The sequence below is a fragment of the Colias philodice genome, chromosome 20 (genome assembly GCF_061535455.1).
Source record: "Colias philodice isolate Cphi_HAF_F1 chromosome 20, ilColPhil1 Martin Lab GWU primary, whole genome shotgun sequence".
In the NCBI taxonomy this organism is placed as follows: domain Eukaryota; kingdom Metazoa; phylum Arthropoda; class Insecta; order Lepidoptera; family Pieridae; genus Colias; species Colias philodice.
Window position 1 is genome coordinate 5,881,640 of NC_143105.1, and position 19,948 is coordinate 5,901,587.

Genomic DNA, 19,948 nt, shown 5'->3' on the forward strand with positions numbered 1-19,948 from the left:
TTACGTTTAATTATGTAATCGGCTTATTTTTAAATAATTGTATTTGCTAATTAGGCAAGTTCTTTTCCTTTGTTTATTTTCTTATATGCTTTCATAATGATACAGGATTTGAGAACCAACAAATCTTGTTATCCCAACCTTAGGTTTGCCATTTTTTAATAGATCCTGAGCAAAATTGAAAGAAAAACTACAAAACATATATTAATTAGTGCCTTTCGAATATCTAGCCATACCTGGCTTATTTATTGTACTTTGTGCTAAATATTTTACAAAAATAGTGTTTTGCAATTTGCTTAAAAACTGGGTAGGTAATTGGTTTATGATTGTGCGCATAATCAATACAATTATCTAGTTGTTATTGTGATTACATTAATCCTATCCTATTATAATATTATAAATGTGAAAGTTTGTATGGATGTATGGATGTTTGTTACTCTTTCACGCAAAAACTACTGAACCGATTACAATGCATTTTAGCACACATATAGAGGGTAACTTGGATTAACACATAGGATAGGTTTTATCCCGGAAATCCCACGGGAACGGGAACTATGCGGGTTTATCTTTGAAAATGCGGGCGAAGCCGCGGGCGGAAAGCTAGTAAAATATAAATGAACAACAGTACCAACCTGTTCTGATTAGTCCACACCGTTAATACAGCGATCGAGATTCACCTCGTTTCCTACTTATGCACATCCAGTTTTACTCTGAGAATATATGTTAATAAGTCCTTTACTTTCACAAGAAAGTGGGTAAATTATATGAAAATAATAGTTAATTAAGGCATAAAAGTTGGAAACTATTCCTCTGCGGAATATTGGTACCTATTTAGCATCAGACCCACTGCTCCCTTTATTGCTCTACCGTAGAAAAAATTATGCACGCTAGTTGCAATCATTGATCCTTATTAATCAGATACATAAGCAAAACTTTATAAGTCTAAAATTGTAGTTTCCACAAAGTTAACTATTATCCTAACTTTTATAAAAGTAGATCAACTTCAGAAAGCATAACTGTAAAAATGTAACCCATGGCTCAATGCCCGGGGGCCGTGGGTAAAAAAAATGAATATTATATTCATAATACAATGAAGGACGAATGATCATTACAAAAATATATAAATTGTTTTTGTTGAACTCGTAACTCGTAACTGTAAGTCGGTAGATTTGTCCTAATAGAAGAAAAGGGAGGGGATATGAAAATATTAGTTGCAGTAAATTATAAAATAAAACACTATAAAAGAGGTAAACTCATTTATTAAAACATTTTTGAACTTCAACACCTTAGTTCATCACTTACGTATAAATGTATAATTTGGATAAACCTAAAAGTAGGGGTTAGAATTTCTTCTGCCATGATTGTATACAAAGTTCTTCAAATTCTTTTGTAGCTCTGAAATGTAAATAAACAAATTTTACCGGTTTTGGTACGAATTTCACTAAGAAAGCGAGTTTACTTTCACATATTGTTTTAAAAAATTTGCATATGACATTCTCATATTATGTTACCAAATTAATATTCTAAACTTCTTATTATACCGGACTTTTTAACTGTCAACAAAAAATTCAACTTACAAGACGAAGTTAAGACGATTGAAAGTAGCCTATCGGAAATTAATGTCAATTTGTGAATTAATGTACAAAATCGCTTGGTAAGCTTCCAGCAGTTAAAAATTCTTGGCCTTGTTGATTTTATAGCGAATTATAAGCAGGCCTTTCTTGTTATTGTGACCGCCTCCTCGGTACAGTGGTTGACGCGTGAGCGTAACACCGAGGGGTTCTGGGTCGATTCGCGGTGGAGACGAAGAAAAAAAAATGTCTTGGTCTGGTAGGACACAGAAGGCTGATCACCTACTTGTCCCTAAAGAAAATCGATCAGTGAAACAGATGTATAATGCATCTGCCCCTTACCCCACTACGGGACATGGGACTTTACTTTCTTGTTATTGTAAACGTCTTGAACAACATATATTAACTTTCTTTCTAAGCAATAATTAAAACTAAAACTTACCAGCATCATCAACACCATTCGGTTCATCGATCTTCCCTTCAAACAGCACCAAGCCCTTCTTATTATCCCGTATATAGAATATAAAAGGTCTGTCCACTTGTAACAAAACCTCAGCACCAATTAACGGTATCACCATGGCAACGGATGTCGCAGCAGCTACTGTACCTTTCTCATCTACTGACATGTGCACTTTGTGGATAATATTATCCACTTGGGCTGAAATACCTTCGAACATCCCAGAGAGATTCGCATTTCTCGTGAATAGAGTTTCAATTCGCAGCTGGAAAAAAATTCAGACGTTGCATCAAAAAAGTGCATGTGTGCCGAGAACACGTGTCAGAAGTGAAACTTCTTTGACAAGATGCAAAGATGCGGTATTGCCACGACGCGAACTTGAAATTTTACTCTCAACGCGCCTAAAGAAGTTTCGCTTCAAAATAAGTTAGACCTTATACCACAGAGGTATCTTATTAGGTAATGAAATGAAATAAAAATCATTTATTGCTATAGACATAAAAACAAAAAAGCAATAGACCATAAATTTAAAATAAGCAAAGAGCGGCCTTATCGCTAGATAGCGATCTCTACCAGGCAACCAGGAGTTATTTAGACTGAATTTATTTCATTAAATACAGGAGAAGGTTTTCCAATCATGCTGAAACAGGTAACTAATCGAAGTTCAAAGTACTGAACAAGGCTGTTGATAATTTATAACCTTCAATATATAAACCTTATTGATTTAGCCCCTATTAAAACAACAATAAAGGTAATATAACATATAAACAGGCCATGGACATCCAAAATCGATTTAATAACCACAAAATACGTACCTTTCTCAATGGCCCCACCATATTTTCGCTATAGTCAACTGTAAACTTCGGCATGATTAGCCTGATGTCTGTGGGTTCAAAGAGCATGCTAATTTGCGGTAAGCTCATATAGGGTAAGTCACGGATTAACTGCCCACAACCTTCTCGGTCAAGAGGTACTAAGAGGATCATTGAATATTGTCCACCCTGAAAAAAATCACATTATAAAGATAAAGCAGGGACCAGAAACGAGTATATTGTTGAAAACTATATGAACTTCGTTTTTACTTCTGATGCCTATTTTTACCTTATGCAGCATTAAATTGACTAAGATTTTATTATTTTTTGTTGTTTATGAGCTTTTTTCTGTGATGGATAGTTTTGCTACTCTAATATTTTTTATTCATAGCTACTCCTTAATTTTTTATCAAGTTATCAATTCCTTAACTAATTCATTGTCATAATGTTTATTGTTGAACAGATCATTACCTACTTATTAACTACAATGGCCTTTTTTCATATTTTGGTATGGCTTCTATATTGCAGCGGTGCCTCTACGTTATGATTATTATTTTAATATTGGCAAAACAAGACCTGAGTTTCTTTAAACGTTATTCCTTAATCTTACCTCATACGGTAGTTCCACTGCATGAGCTCTCAGATTATCAACATAAGCGTAATTAAGTTCAGAATGGAGTTCCATCATCGCCACATTCCTGCACTTGCCTTGATGGTGGAAACAGCCGCTGCGAGTGTAATGTGGGTTGAAGGCGTTTGCCCAAGAACCCTTGAAGTATATCGCATTTGCGAGTATCATATCCGCCATTGGACTTATATTGCCTGAAAATAATAGACAAAGATTGACATGACTTAAATAAAACATGTAGTAATTGTAAAAAAAATAAACAAGTTAAGGCTAAGCTAATGTTTCTACAGTTTTTACAATTTTACAGTGACAAAATATACCTAATAGTAGGGGAGCCCAGGATGCTAAATGTGGATTTACTCGAGCGTCACGGGAACCTATTAGAATTGGTAGATTAGACCATAGCGAGAAAAAAAGGTCCTATAATGTTTTCACTTTTAGCGGTGGGGAAGGGTTTTTTTGATTTTTTTTAATTTAAAAAAGAAAAAAATTGGCTTGGAAATACTCAAGCGCGTTAGATATTGATATTTTGCATGCTCCAGGACGTCACTGAAAAAAAGTATACGTTAATCTGACGATTTAAGTGGCGATTTAATCGCTATGAAGAAAGGGTAAAAAATTCAAGTAATATTATTCGAGCGCGTCAGATTAATATATGGGGGGGTTAATTACAATATAAGAAGTCCCCATTTCGCTAATCTGACGATTCGAGCTCAACCTTAGGGAATTATGGATTATTCAAATTTTCCAGCGGGGCCCCTGAGCGCACCCACCAACCATAACTGCTCATATTGACTAGAGGTACTAATGAATAGCTAAGGTACCGTCCCTTATAGTAATCTGACGCGCTCGAGTAAATCCCAAAATCCCCTCTTGGCCTCCCCTACTATAATGTCACTCAAGAAAAATCTGTATTTCAAATCATGTTTGATTTTGTTATGAATCGTCTACAGTCATATTCGTTTAATTATCACCGTGGGCTAATACAATTACTTAGATTGAATTCCTATAAAAAAAGTCTCAACGCCCAATATCAAGAAATACTACATAACTGCGTCATCTCTATATAGGTACCTACCTATTTTGTGATATTTATTATATTTAAGAATAATTTACATAAACAAAGAAGAGACCGGTCAGTGGCCTTTAAATTTAAATACTTTGTCACGCGTTTTCCGTTGGAAAAGCCAGAAACTGAGACGTGCATTTGCAGAAATATTGCACCCAATTACGTATTCCTGTCTGATGCATCATCGTTTAAAAGTGAATTTACATTATCATTTACTAGTAATAGATTTAAATTAAAAATTGTGAGGATTCCCTGTTTCCTTTTACTATTTGGTTCTAAGGCAATTTCTAGGAAATGGGTCTTATTAAGGCGTTTTAATATTACTTTCAGAATTATTGGAAAATACACCAACTTAACGGACCTCGATTCAAATTTAAAACCACCTAAACTGGTTTCCAAAAAACAGTTAATTTGTTATTTTTCTACTATACTTTTATCTTACCAGGATCCACGATTCCAGGAATCAACCCCTTCGTATTATCGCTAACCCATCGATTGATTATCTCTGATACATTATACGGATAGCTATAGTCCACTGATCCAACATTGGCGAAGTACACCTTTTGGAGCATAACACCAAATTCCTTCTTTAGCTTCAGTTTGTTTGACACAAATGCTGCATTTGCATTGTTTATTGTTACTCCTGGACTGTTTACCTGGAAATATATTTGTAAAAGTTATCAAGATATGTATTTATTTATGAATTTTAATATTTACATTGCAGGTTTGGGCATCTTCCAATAAAAAAAAAAACAGATAAAATAGAAGAAATACTTTTAGTGAATGTTGGTGCTGGGAAAAACCGAGACATGAAAAATTAAAGTATTTTATGTAGACAGGTGCCAGGAAAATTAATTCAATAACATTGGATAATAATTAACTGATAATTAGGAATTAAATGAATACGAATAAGCGGATGTACCCAACGGGAAGAAAAAATACAAGCCGAACATTTCTTAAATAAATTACTATAAAAGCAATAATAGATAATTCAAATATAATATACTTAACACCTAGTTATGGGTAGTTGTGTATAATTACGCTATAAATAAATGCTCCGCATTCTTTACATTCATAGCTGTAATAGGTACTTAATTATCGGAAAACAGTGAACATATTATTATAGGATACTATAGCTTTCCGCCCGCGGCTTCGCCCGCGTTTTCAAAGAAAAACCCGCATAGTTTCCGTTCCCGTGGGATTTCCGGGATAAAACCTATCCTATGTGTTAATACAAGTTACCCTCTATATGTGTGCTAAATTTCATTGTAATCGGTTCAGTAGTATTTGCGTGAAAAAGTAACAAACACACACATACATATGCTCACAAACTTTCGCATTTACATATAATATTAGTAGGATCTTTAGGTTGGTAAATAACATATGATAATATACTCAGATCAGAATAAGATAACAAGTTCATTGAAATATTTGAATTTGTAGATATATTAAATAAATTTCTTAGACACTTCTTTGTAAACATGATATATATTTTATTTATAATCTCTTGACATAGTTTATGCCTCATAAACGCATAATTATAATGCGAACGTGTCCTATTTAAGTCTATATCGATAATAAAATATTATTTATCCTTACTTTTGTATTACTTTAGTCATTGAAGACTGTACGAACAAACAATAATAAACCTAATGAGAATTACAATTGTTTATGATTAACTCTTGGTAACTAGGTATCTATACATATAATAAATTTGTAGAAGGGTCAATTCTGTAGGTACATTGAAAATATTGAAAAAATAAATAGTAGGGGGTGTTGCTGGATCGATACCAAACCCAAATATGTGATAAAAAAAATTTTTGTCTGTCTGTCTGTCTGTATGTGAAGGCATCACGTGAAAACTAACGGTTCGATTTCGATGAAACTTGGTATAATTATACCTTATTATCCTGGGCATAAAATAGGATACTTTTTATCCCGGAAAAATACGTAGAAAAAAAAAATCTTAATTTATCCGCGCGCGCGCGAGTCGCGGGCGGAAGCTAGTATACAATATTATTCTTAAAGTATCTCTACGTGCGTTGAAATAGTGTGTTCACTGTTCACATTGTATATAACTTAAATAAGAACCATTATTCAATAATGATGGTCAAAGACATAAAAGCACTTACTCGTAGCAAAGAGAGATACGCATTCAGATGTTCCCTGAATTCGTCTTTATGAGACGACAGTCTTAGTGCACTTCTAATTTCATCCTCTGTACTTCCCTGTGCTCCTTCCAACACCATAGCTAAAATAGACTTTATGCTCGCCGGAGAGACCATAATATTGCCTGGCTTGTCTTCTGCAGTGTATCGAAGCAAATCGATATCGAAGAAATTGAGACGAGAGAAATCTGTAGAACCTCCATTTAGACAGTCAAACTTACTGATTTGTAGGAGGAATAAGGCTGAAAATAATTTAACTTTATGTAGCTTGGGTACAACATTGACTTCTTTATTTGAACAATCAGACACTGAATTAAGAAATACTGAGTTTCTATACAAATATATTCCTACCGACAAATATCTAAAAGTTTTCAAACATTACAAAACGTTCAATTTTTTGTTATTTTCGAATCAAATCTACTTTGATGTTATTCGACGATTATAAGGTCCATACACTATATTATTAACTTATACGCAAATAACAATTATCCTATTAAAATGATTAACTTTGAATAAAAATACGATTGATGATGAACGGCCATCCCTGATCCGCTTCGTCTTACGTCAAGGTGTTTTCCTGGTTAAACCAGTTCCGATAAATTATTATTATCAAGAATAAAATCTTTTAACATTTATAGTAAGAAGAATTGCCTTTTAAAAAATAGGTATAATAAAGAATATCTACTAGTTACAACAATAAAAGTGCATTCAACCATATGAGTTATATCTACTAAATAATGGTCATGGAAAATAATAGATTTGAAAATAATTCCCGGGTAATTTTTTATATTTTCTTTCTATCATGGTTAATTCTGATCTTTCCTCTTAGAAGTTTATAAATAGAGCAAGCAAGAACCGTTTAAAGTTTGAAATACTTAAACAAATTCATTTCCGTTCGACATAACATTCGAATTATTATCTTTAACCAAATGTTATCCAACGACTTTTTCTTTTTTTATACTGTGAAGTCCAACGTCGCAAAAGGACCAAATATGATATTAAAATATGATTAAGCGTTTGTAAAAATAAATGAAAAACTTGATATTTTGAATACTAAATAACATCACACCAATCTCTAAGGTCAGATTTAAAAACCCACAAAATGTTTTGTATCTAAGTAATCAATTTGCATTTATTTAGGCTTACACCAGTTTGGCGCCAAAATATTCTTAAACTATTAGGATTACATAAGTAAACTTGAAACTAGGTAGGTAAAATATTATGAGTGGTTTTCCCTTCAGCGTAGGTATTTAAATTGAATTTATTCAATAATAAATTATCGTAACGAGACTCACAAAAATTACAACAAATAAATAGTTTAATAAGTTTCAGATTTTATAAGGTTGTTTATCTTAACTGACGATCGGAGTTTGAAAATTGAAAATCATAATGAGGAACAAAGATTTATTTTACTTTACTAGATAATAAAATAATAATAACAATGCTTATTATGAACAAAAATAAATTATGTACTAATTAGTATATAAATGAATAATAGGGTTTAACTTTATATTATAACTAGCTGCTGCACGCGGTTTCACCCCCGTGTTTCCACTCCTGTTAGTCGTAGCGTGATGATATATAGCCTATGGCCTCCTCCTATCCTCGGTAAATGAGCTATCTAACACCGAAAGAATTTTTCAAATCGAACCAGTAGTTCCCGAGATTAGCGCGTTCAAACAAACAAACTCTTCGCTTTATAATATTAGTATAGATGATTCAGAAGGAAAAAAATTAAATATAACATAGGTCAGAAACATTTATGTTGATTATTAAATCATAAACGTAAATAACACTCGTTATACGATTTAATTACAACAAACGAGTACAATTGCAACGAGAAGGCCATTGTATATTATTTTCAGTGACTTAATCTAAAATATTCAAAGTAGTTAGGTAAATCTTGTTTTAAGTTTACGTTCCGTTTGCTTGTAAAAAATATGCCGAAAACCTGTCTAGCGTCTCCGAATTATTATTTACACAAATCGTATAAAACACAAGGTTAAAATTTAAGTTCCTACAATGCATTCGTATTGTACTCACCAATAAAAAACACAAAGCCCATGATGCAGAAATATTTATAATAGAAAGAAAATAAACTATCACAACGTAATTAAAAAAGAGAATGTTAAACGACGTGCATTTTGCACCACTATAGAGTTAAAAATGATGAATGATTGTAAACAAATAAAATCCTTGGAGGCGCGTGAACGAATGAAAAGAATGGTTTGAACGCAGACAAGAGATGAACCGGTTCGATATGATTACTCAAATTACGTCAACACTCAGCGGGAAATAATACAAGTGAGTCATTAATTATACGATTTGTCTTATAAAAAGTGATAACTAAGATTGAATTTATTTTGCGGCGCTAGTTTTTAGCCTATTGTTAGGTACTTATGCTCAATTTGCGGTTGTACATCACTATTTATTAAAAAAAAATTTCTTCTATTCTTATCAAAATACCTAAAGCAACTATCGCTTTTTGACCGCTGACTCCTGGAAATCTCAGTCTATGCAAAGAGCTATGTAAAAATCTCTCAAAAATACCATACTATTATTGTATAATATCTGATTGCTCAATTTAACGGTCTGTGGGACGAATTAAAAAGCTGCGACGAAAAACTGCTCTGCAGCTTCATTGATTCAATAAAAGTCTCTTTATAAGTAAAAATAAAAGTCTCAAACATTTTCACTAATATTTATTCCTAGTGTTTCTTTAAAGCACCATCAACGAGTGTGGGATCGGATACTCGTCCAGTGAAAAGCAGCTGTGTTGTTGGCTCGTCTTGGATAAAGAACATGAACGGCTTGTTTGCAAATAATTCGGCGGTTGGCTCGTCTCCTTCACCGAATTTGTTCACGAGCGATATTTCTGAAAAAAAAATTGTATTAAGTATCATTATTTATAAATGTCGTTGTTTTATCACTCCTGAATAACTGAATTTAGACAGATAAGGCTGAATATAAATAATTGTATGTAGATCGTCATATGTTTATGTTGTAAATAATGAAATTCATGTACTTAAAAAACGTAATGGAAACGTTAGACTACAAGCCCGCATAGGACAAAAATATGGGTCAAATGAACCACCAGGGGACATATCTAGAACGATAGCAGAGCAAAAAATAATAAGATTCATCACTATGCCGTCACTTGTAAGCTGTCCAACTGAGTGCAGATGAGAATTGAAAAGTACAGGTAGACTCGGTAAATTTTGGTCATATATTTTTGTACGGCATTCTTAACCATCGATAGATCCATTAAAAATAATAAGAAACCGCTCAGTGCCGTACAAAAATGCTGGTCCACCAAGTCGGAATTTTTATTTAATTTCCGAGAGTTACCGGGGGTAAATTTGGTCATTTGACCATGTACGGCATCTGTGTCATACTATTGCTATACTGCTTTTAATCCATTATTCCGCAACGCCGTACAAAAATCATGGGGACAAGGGGAAAAAATCGAGAGTTTTAATACCCTCTCTTTCCCCACTCCAGGGGGTCATTTGACTAAGTACGGCTTCGGTTCCAAAACATTATCTAGCACTCAAAAGTACTATTAAAAGCAATGCCGTCAAAAAATAATTGTTCTTTTAAATGTATACCAATAATCATCTTAATTTCATCGAATTCTTAATATAAAGAGCTGTAAGGTCATTTGACCCTGTACGGGAACTTTTTTTTTAACATGATATTGTAAAATTCAATTGTTGTATAGTATTGCCGTTCAAAAGAAACCGTTCTAAAAAAAGTTATAGAGAAATGCAAAACCAGAAATTTTGTTAAAGTTTAAACATCGTAGATTAATGAAATATAATAGTTTTCTACACTTTATCCGTTGTTTTAAATAGTATTAACATAGATAAATTAGGAAAAAACGATGCCGTACATTTTTGTGCAGACCACATCTTTTAGGCTGATGAAAGCGACGAAAGCTACAATTTTAAGGGTGCTTTATGGCCATTTGATACAGTACGGCATTAACATATTTTTACCCAACTACGGCAAAGCAAAAGGAGGGTTATGGTTGTTTACAGGTCATGTATGTATGTTCATCTATTCCCTCGTAACTTCTAAACTACTTATCAGAATTCGACAAATGACATATCATTAGAAGCGTCTGAATTGTTCACTGGATAACCAGCGACCAGCTAGCTAAAGGCTATATGGGGTTTCACAAAATCTAATGTGGCGCCCTCTAGCGGACAAAACATACAGAGTAAAAAAATAAAGTTAAGATAAATATGCAGTGTTTGGTATCATTTGAAAGCGCTTTACTTGTACATTTTGAATATATATATATATTACTAGCATTTGCTTGTGACTTTACCTGTATTCATGGGCTGATTGCATATAATTCACATCTTTTCGTTCATAGCTTTTTTATTAGTTCATCAATTTAACGGAGTCCATTCCACCTGACTCCGACTTTCCAAGGTGATAATTAACCACCTCGAGCTTCTTAATATTAATGTATATTTATATTTTATTATAAAAATATAAAGCAAACATTTCGTTATATGGATTTTTTTCTTTTTCAGATTTTTCCCCTTTGAACCAACGAAAATGTACGGCACATGAAAAAATATTATCTATGCATAAAATACTTTAAAAATAAATTTATTTCGTGTTGTGTCAAATGACCCCCTGGAGTGGGGAAAGAGAGGGGATTACAACTCTCGATTTTTTCCCCTTGTCCCCATGATTTTTGTACGGCGTTGCGGAATAATGGATTAAAAGCAGTATAGCAATAGTATGACACAGATGCCGTACATGGTCAAATGACCAAATTTACCCCCGGTAACTCTCGGAAATTAAATAAAAATTCCGACTTGGTGGACCACCATTTTTGTACGGCACTGAGCGGTTCCTTATTATTTTTAATGGATCTATCGATGGTTAAGAATGCCGTACAAAAATATATGACCAAAATTTACCGAGTCTACCTGTACTTTTCAATTCTCATCTGCACTCAGTTGGACAGCTTACAAGTGACGGCATAGTGATGAATCTTATTATTTTTTGCTCTGCTATCGTTCTAGATATGTCCCCTGGTGGTTCATTTGACCCATATTTTTGTCCTATGCGGGCTTGTAGTCTACCTAATTAGATAGGACCACCACAACAATATTTTATCTTCAATGGAAAATATAATTTACAGTTCGAATGCATACAATTATTGACATATAAACATATTATGAATCTATTTTTTTAATGTTATTTTTTTAATCGAACTACATTATTTCATTTATTTCTAATGTTCTATTTCATTAAAAAATATTTTATCTTTTCGGCAAATGTGTCGCCATTTTAAAAAATGTAACAAATGTTAAAACTTACCGGTAGCTGAATAAGCTACACTTCCAAGCTCATTGACTTCAATACCAGATCTTTGCAGAACCTTAGATATTTTCATTCTTTGTTTTAAAGTTTGTCCTCTTGCTATTCCTGGGAAAGACGCTGTGTCTTCGAACGCTTGTCTGATTCCAAGCTAGAAAAAACAATCACATATTAAAAAAATGCATGAAGTACACTTAGTGTTAAATGGTCAACACCTACCTACCTATTTACCAATTGCGTGGTGGATTACCTCGTGGGTTCTATGTTATAAAATATTGTAACACTGGCTAAATTGATTTTAGATTTGGTAACATATTTTTTGTAATAATCTTATCTCATATTTATTTTATGGTTGTTAAGGACCGTAAATTATAAAATATTCTATTTTTGGTGTAGGTATCTCAGAAGTTAAGGGTCCAAATAACAATGATGCATGGATGTTTTTTTAATCAGTTGTAAATAGTTGTCAGATAAATCGAGGAACATATAATATAAAAAATACAGTAAGAAATAATATTTGCTGATTTTTTTTTGAAGCCGTTATGATCAAGAGTTATAAGGAATTGTATAGGTAAACTATTAAAACACTTCTAGATATGCAGACAGCATGCAAACTATTAATTGCAGCTTATGGTTCAACTTAATCTACATAGTATATTGGGAATACCCAAGAAATAATGCAAACCATAATATTCAAGGAGGTCTTAGAAGGAAAATTGGTGTGAATAATCGATTTTACGTCAACAAAGTACCTAAAGGAAAAGACGTGATCTATTGTTTATTGCACGAATTTGCCATCCATTATTCATAAAATATTTTTAAAATTCCATATATCGTATTGTATGGTGTAAAAATTCAAATCTACATTCAAACATTATCATCAACGTGAAGCTTATCCATAACAGAGCTTACCAGATAAAATCAATAACAAAACACACTATCAGCCCCTATTATGATTAAATAGAAGTCGAAAGTAGAAATGTAGGTATAGCTTTCGCATTACCACGTCTTCAATCGGGTCATCGTAATATAATTCATATATCGCATATCGAATCACTCGTAAAGTTCAATTTCTATGCTTCGATAACAATTACCTAACCTAGTTTTTTTAATACATTTTCATAGTGATTCTCTTTTAAATATTCTAAACTCACCTCTTTAAGTACTCCATCCAATACTGACGTATATTCAAATTGGAACTTGGGTAAGCTGACATCAACTAGATGTTCTTTGAGATGAGATAGCTCTGCTCTTAGTCCACTAATATCGTTGAAAATTATTGGCAGACCCGTCAACGAGTTGGGTACTATGATGTACATGGCGAATTTGTTACCCTATAAAATAATTGTAATTTAAGTTAAAAGATATCTTTAAGTATTTCTGATTACCTATATTGGGCCCGACTACCAGGTCTCGTATATCAGGGTTGGTATTAAATGCAAATAATAATTTCCAAATACATGGAATAAACACAAATATTTCAAATTACAAATTAACATGCATAAAGACGTTTTGCCAGTGTGCAATACTCTGGTCGATTTACCTTTCATTTACTATTCTGATGATCACAGAGATCAGAACCAAATCAGGCATTTTAACAAATTGGTTATAAGCACAAAATGAACATAATTATTATAGTTAGGAAAGTTTTGAAATTTACAAATTCACTAATGTGTATTTTTCTCCTATAAAATAAGACACTTACCAGATAAGGCATCCTCAAAATCTTCGCATTGTACTTCAAAGACTCTGTATAATAGAACTTATTCTTCACATGCATGAACTCTACAGGTTTCTTAGTCGTTGCATTCAAATAGAAGTTGTCCAAATGCGTATCATTAGGTGTAAATTGATGCCACCAAGTACCCTTGAAGAATAGCGTGTTTAACACAAGGGCTACCACGCCTTCTACGTCATCTGAAGGGCAAAATATAAACGTTTTATATTAATAACGAAATAATGAATAAAGGTCTTTATGAGCGGTATTTTTTTGACGTGACAACGTCTTATAATTCGATAGAGCCGGCTGCACGCACGAAAAAATATGACTTATGCGGCGTTACCTCGCTCTGAGGCGTTCCATGTAAGGCTTGAAGTGCGAGCGAGAGCGCGGAACGAGCGACAAAGAAGCACAATCGGACGTTGTCACGTTCAACTATCGCCAGTAAACCGACTTTACAGATAACCAATTTTTTTAATACGAATGTAGATATAATCATGAAATTATGTAGCCCTAAATAACAGCTTTACTCTTTATACGTGGAAGGCAGATATTTGCAGGATACAAATGGCGTGTGTTCCGCGCACACGTGTCAGAAGTGAAACTTCTTTGGCAAGATTCAAAGATACCAAAATCGTCGCCTTATTCCATGAAGTGACGGTATTGCCATGATGTGACCTTGACATTTTACTCTCAATGCGCTTCAAGAAGTTTCCCTTTAAAAATCGACACACTTTTAAAATAACCCATCACGTCACTGTTTTATTTTAGTAGTTATAGACACAGCTAAGTACAGATTTACATAAGGAAAATGAAGTAACACACTATGTGAGTCGAAAAACACTAAACATTAGTGGGCGTGATGACTCTTAATGGTATTTACAGACCTTGATAATTAGTTGCTAAGAAATCAGTACAATATGCGTCGATGGTAAATCTTTAGATGGTAATTGACACTAAAAGATAGCTACGAATTTATTGTTATCGTTAGAGTTCCTTTTGTTTATCCATTTTTACGGAATCGTTTAAAAACCCTAATCTACTCAGCAGTTAGTCAAGGCTTAAATAAATCTTATTACATAAACATGAGCAGTTTGGTAGTCTCTTAACTATGCCGTCATTGTTTTTCATTAGAATTTAAAAATTGTAAGAGTAGAGCAGTAGAAGAGAGTACATAAACGAACCTATATCAACCAAATTAGGAATCCTTCCTTGTGTGGTAGTGTTCACCCATTCGTTTATCTTCAGTGCAGCCAATATCGGATGACTGAAGTCCAATGTAGTAATTTCAGTCTTATAAAACTGTTGGGCAATGGCTGAAAACCTTTGTCTGGGCTGTACAGATGCGCCTACGTATATTCTGCTACCTAAATCTAGGATGTACTGTGATGACTTAGTCTGCAAAAAAAAGATTTTATCCTTTTGAAAAACATATTTGGATAATTAATTATTAAAAAAACTTCAGAGTCGGTAAGACAATTTACAGACCGTACTGTTTATTGCTGTTCAAACATAGTTTGAAAATCAACATTAAGTAATTCTGGTAGTTATAGCACTATTAAAACAATAAATATCTAATTTATACGGAAATAATTAGAAACGATGATGTCATGACGTAATTGCAATTAAAATACTATTAATAATACATATTTAATTTATTCATTTAACAGTGTTCTCAACATATTAACCCAAATCGAAACCATGGCCATAAATAATTAAATTCGCGTATAAACATAAATAAATCTATAATTTTATAATAACCAGGAACTTTATCCTTGAACATTGTTATATTAAAAAGTTATCAAATCAAATCATTTATTTATTTGTTGATCAGAACAAAAAATATTTCTTCCTATTTTTACAATAATTTACATCAATGGTCGGCTTCTATTGATTGTAGTGTGATTTTGAACCCTTCAAATTCCCTCCAAAAAAACTGTTACAATTCGATTACTAGTAGTTCCTGAGATTATCTTGTTACTTTACACTACTGCTGACTTATAAATATCCTTATCTATTTATAATTCAAAAGCTTACCTTTAAAGAGTCAAGAATGGCGGCAAACTTTTGTCTAACTGTTTTGTAGTCCAAATCCAAACCAAGCACTGATGCAATTTCGGCCTGAGTTTGTCCAGATGCAGCCTCCGTTAATATGGCTAGCGCAAGTTTGAGGCCCAGAGGTGAGATCAGGAAGTTCTCATTGGATGTTCCGGCTACACGCTAAAAAAGGTTTCATTGATTATGTTTTATATTGTATTCGTATTACCTATGGAGACAAGTTTACTAGACACCACTAGAGTCTAGAGAGTATATGAAACTGTTTTCTCATAACACCAATGTATTACCACTTTTCTTGCGAATAAATTCATTTCATTTCATTATGATTTTGATTATGAATGTTTATGATACTAGATTATCATCATTGTATCATATCATTTAACATTACAAAATATGAATAGGTAGGTTACTATTAGATACAGCATACAAAATATAAAATTCTTAGAAAAAAACACAACTCGCAGCAACCTAATGACAAAGTTTAACTAAACTATGCTAAGTACAAATAATAAAATAAAAACAGTAGTCTTTATGAAGATAAGTTATAAAATGTTTATGACTAAATAAATATGAGACTAAACATGATTATATATAGTCTATAGACAACTAGAGGTCCGCCCCGGCTTCGCCCGTAGTACATATTTATTTATTTTAATAAAAGGTATGCCTATGTCCTTTCTCGGGTATCAAAATATCTCCATACCAAATTTCATGCAAATTGGTTCAGTAGTTTAGGCGTGATTGAGTAACAGACAGACAGACAGAGTTACTTTCGCATTTATAATATTAGTATGGATGTTAGATAAAAAAATTATATTTGCTACTAATAATTAGGATATAATATTGAGGGTTCTTTAAAATATCCTCAATAAAACACCCTCGTAATTTATAGGTACACATCAAACGCATGGCTTCTTCTTTTGTTTTGCGTTTAGTCGTATAAAAACCGCAAAGTGACATCTATATTGATGAGTGCTTATTTCACGTGACCTCAAAAAAGAATGCGGAAGACTTGGCATTTTTACAAAAGATCCTTAAGTACTCATAAGAATATTTACAATTGATTCACTACTCTCCGTTCCATAGCTTTTTTGTCAACTCCGGAGATATTATAAACATCACAATATTGAATTTTCGAAAATTTCGGAGTTGTTTTGGAGGTTTTTGATAAAAATGCATAGAAAAATTTTTCCCCTTTACATTTTTAATATAAATACATATTATTTTGTCATACCTTAGTGAGGGTCCAGTCAAATCTGTCATAATCGGCAACAGAAGGTGTATAAACATCGATAGAGTCCAGGTCGCCTAGATCAATGGTCGAGTTAACGCTCGCGCTGTCCTGTAGCAGTATCGATGAGGGTGGGGCTGCAGCAAGGATACTTTGAGGCTTCCCAAACACTTCCTCCAACAGATCCTGAGTAATTGTATAATTTGTGCCGCATAGTACACACGGAACTGGAAAAAGATTTTTTTTTATTTAGAGAAACTGAACTATAAAGTTAAAAAGCCCGCGAAAAATACATGAGCTATTTTTTTATTACGTAAGTACATTATTCTCCACCAGCTATGATATAAGGGATTTAAAAAAAATAGCAATAACTACGCCGTTAAATTTAACAAAGCATCAACATTTACCTGCACAATTTGGCATCGCAGGGTGACTAAATAAAAATGAAATAATTTATCGTATTACAAACACGATTTATAACCTGGCAGAATAAGATAATTTTGTCCCCCTTTAAAACCGGGTCAAGAATCAGGATATTCCATATGTAACGGTATTATGCAGTTATAATTGGAAGTTCTTCAAGTTACTTAACAATTAATCCATTAAGTAAATGATTCAATAATTCTACGATATCGCCATTCAAAGAAATACCTACTATTTATAGAGGTATTAGATAATAATTACAGAAGCACTACAGAATTTATATTGTATAGTAAAAAATGATACTTGGACTAACTTCTGATGTCGACAATAATTGTTTAATATCTGAGGCCAATTTTTCATGTTAGATATATGTTTGTATTCTTTTCATGTTAGATATATGTTTGTATTCTTGATTTATCGACCTACCACCTACTTACTTCTAAAATTAATTCAACGAAAACTAAAACTAGACCGTACCTAAGTATTCTATGACCAGTACAAATATCTATACATCTATGAAGATGTAATATTAAGATTTTAAATGCAATTAAAACTTGAAAATAAATTTTTAATGGTCTACACATCTAATAACAAATTGCGGTTGAATATAAATAATCTGAATTCCCCTAGATATGAATTATGAAGGAACTGTAAAGTGTAAATATGATATACCTACCTATTACAAAAGTATGTTGTAATAGATATAATAAGTGTAAGTATTTAATTATTTGTGATATCATAATAATATTAATAAATATTGTGCGTAAAATAATTTTTAGGCCAGGGGGTTATCCATTACTCATAAATTGTTTATACGATCCCATATTTTAAAAACAAAACCACAATAGGTAATTCTCGTAAACTTAAGTCGGAAAGACCCATATGTCAATATTGGATATTCTAATTAGATAAATACATCGACATGACAGGTAGCTTTTTCACAATATGTTTTTATCATGCACATAATATGAGATATTTATTTATCCGTATGTTTTTTTATATGTACCTACCTATTTCATTGTCCGTATATCTTTCTGTCTGAGAGCTGCTCTAAGAGTTAAGAGTTAAGACAGATGGCGAAATTAAGGAGGCTCATTATTATTTTAAAATTGCCTATTCCGTTAGTAACGGAATTATTAGGCTGTTTATAAACTTCAACTTCTTGAATCCCATAAAAAGTCCAAAAAATTATAAATAGTTCTAGCATTTTAAAAGAGATCTTATATATCTGGATCTTATATCATTAACTTTGATAAACTTAAATATGTAGACAGAGAATACCTACTGATTTTTAACTAATATCTAACTGTTATTAACGTTAAAGCTCTTACAATATAATGTATATTCAATTTGCAGTTTGATAATAATAGCTCAAAGGCATCCAAGGTTCCAACGTTAAAGAAATAATATTTTGTACCTACGTAGCATTCGCGTTTGGGAATCCCACGGCTCGTCAATTTTCAATGATGTAAGCTTACCTAACTTATATATTTATTTATTATAAAAAAATCCTGCGTAAGTACATACACGTATATTTACTTAAATTATTGATTAAAGGATAATTTGACAAACTGGTGTTTGTTTAACCCGTGCAGGATCTTCTGGGTAAGTACCTACCTGCCTAGTGTTTAATTCAATGTCATCTAAAAATATACTTGTTTGTACTTAAAATTAAGAGATTTTATTGTGTTATCCTCGATGACAACCAAGTGTTAGTGTATATTAATCACAATATTAAATTGAAGGTCGCACAAAATACGTTTTTTGATACCCACAATGAAAAGCTTATAACCTGTTGGAGAACATAATATTAACGAAACTTACTTACCTAAAAATATCACTAGAAGTAATCTCATCTTGACACTTGTTTACGAACAAGGAAAATTAAAATAGTTGTTGTATCGCAGAAAAAATCCTCTGACGCAAGGTTATTAAACCGGTGATAGCTAGGAAGTCGCGGTCTCAATCAAAACATTAGTTTTATTTATGGTCAATTCACATAAATTTTATTTGTTTGTGTACATTGTTTGTTATTAAATGCGTGTGATGTGGACGGAGTACAATCCGACACTGAATAATGATATTGGAAGGTCTGAGGTCCGAGACCGGTTCATCGTGATGATAGCATTATTATCTAAATTATTTCTCACATAAAATACCTATCGAATATATGACGCTGCGAACGTGTAACGATTAACAAAAACTTGATTGATGAGAATTCCTGACATAAACAAGGTGTAAAAGTTAATCTTCATGTAAAACCGATCCATATAATATACATACTCAAAATTCTGTTTTAATTACGCGAAGGATTTGTTACTAAATATATTGTGGTCAAATTAATTTTGCATATTAAGTATATGCAGAACCGGATCCTACAAGCATGGAATTACGTACGCGTTGAAATTAGGTAGGGACACCACGCTTGCTTATTTCATTTTTACACTAGAGACGCTCGACTCTCGGGCACG

At 32.6% G+C, this 19,948-nt stretch overlaps 2 protein-coding genes across 2 annotated transcripts; both read right to left on the reverse strand.

Annotated features, from left to right (window-relative positions):
- Positions 1-1,239: 1,239 nt before the first annotated feature.
- On the reverse strand, positions 1,240-8,939 carry LOC149479484 (iris-like). Its single transcript, XM_089708141.1, has 7 exons — positions 8,746-8,939; positions 6,667-6,944; positions 4,977-5,190; positions 3,448-3,659; positions 2,841-3,026; positions 2,011-2,290; positions 1,240-1,392 (listed from the first exon to the last, which is right to left on the reverse strand). Exons 1-7 carry the CDS (start codon positions 8,765-8,767, stop codon positions 1,325-1,327), a joined length of 1,260 nt encoding a protein of 419 aa, XP_089564267.1. The 5' UTR covers positions 8,768-8,939; the 3' UTR covers positions 1,240-1,324.
- Positions 8,940-9,389: 450 nt separating this feature from the next.
- Positions 9,390-19,561, reverse strand: LOC149479485 (serine protease inhibitor 27A-like). The gene is made up of 8 exons (XM_089708140.1): positions 19,306-19,561; positions 17,058-17,281; positions 15,803-15,985; positions 14,950-15,163; positions 13,751-13,962; positions 13,200-13,379; positions 12,046-12,196; positions 9,390-9,577 (listed from the first exon to the last, which is right to left on the reverse strand). The coding sequence occupies exons 1-8, from the start codon at positions 19,331-19,333 to the stop codon at positions 9,411-9,413; spliced, it is 1,359 nt and encodes a 452-aa protein (XP_089564266.1). The 5' UTR covers positions 19,334-19,561; the 3' UTR covers positions 9,390-9,410.
- Between the last annotated feature and the right edge of the window lie 387 nt (positions 19,562-19,948).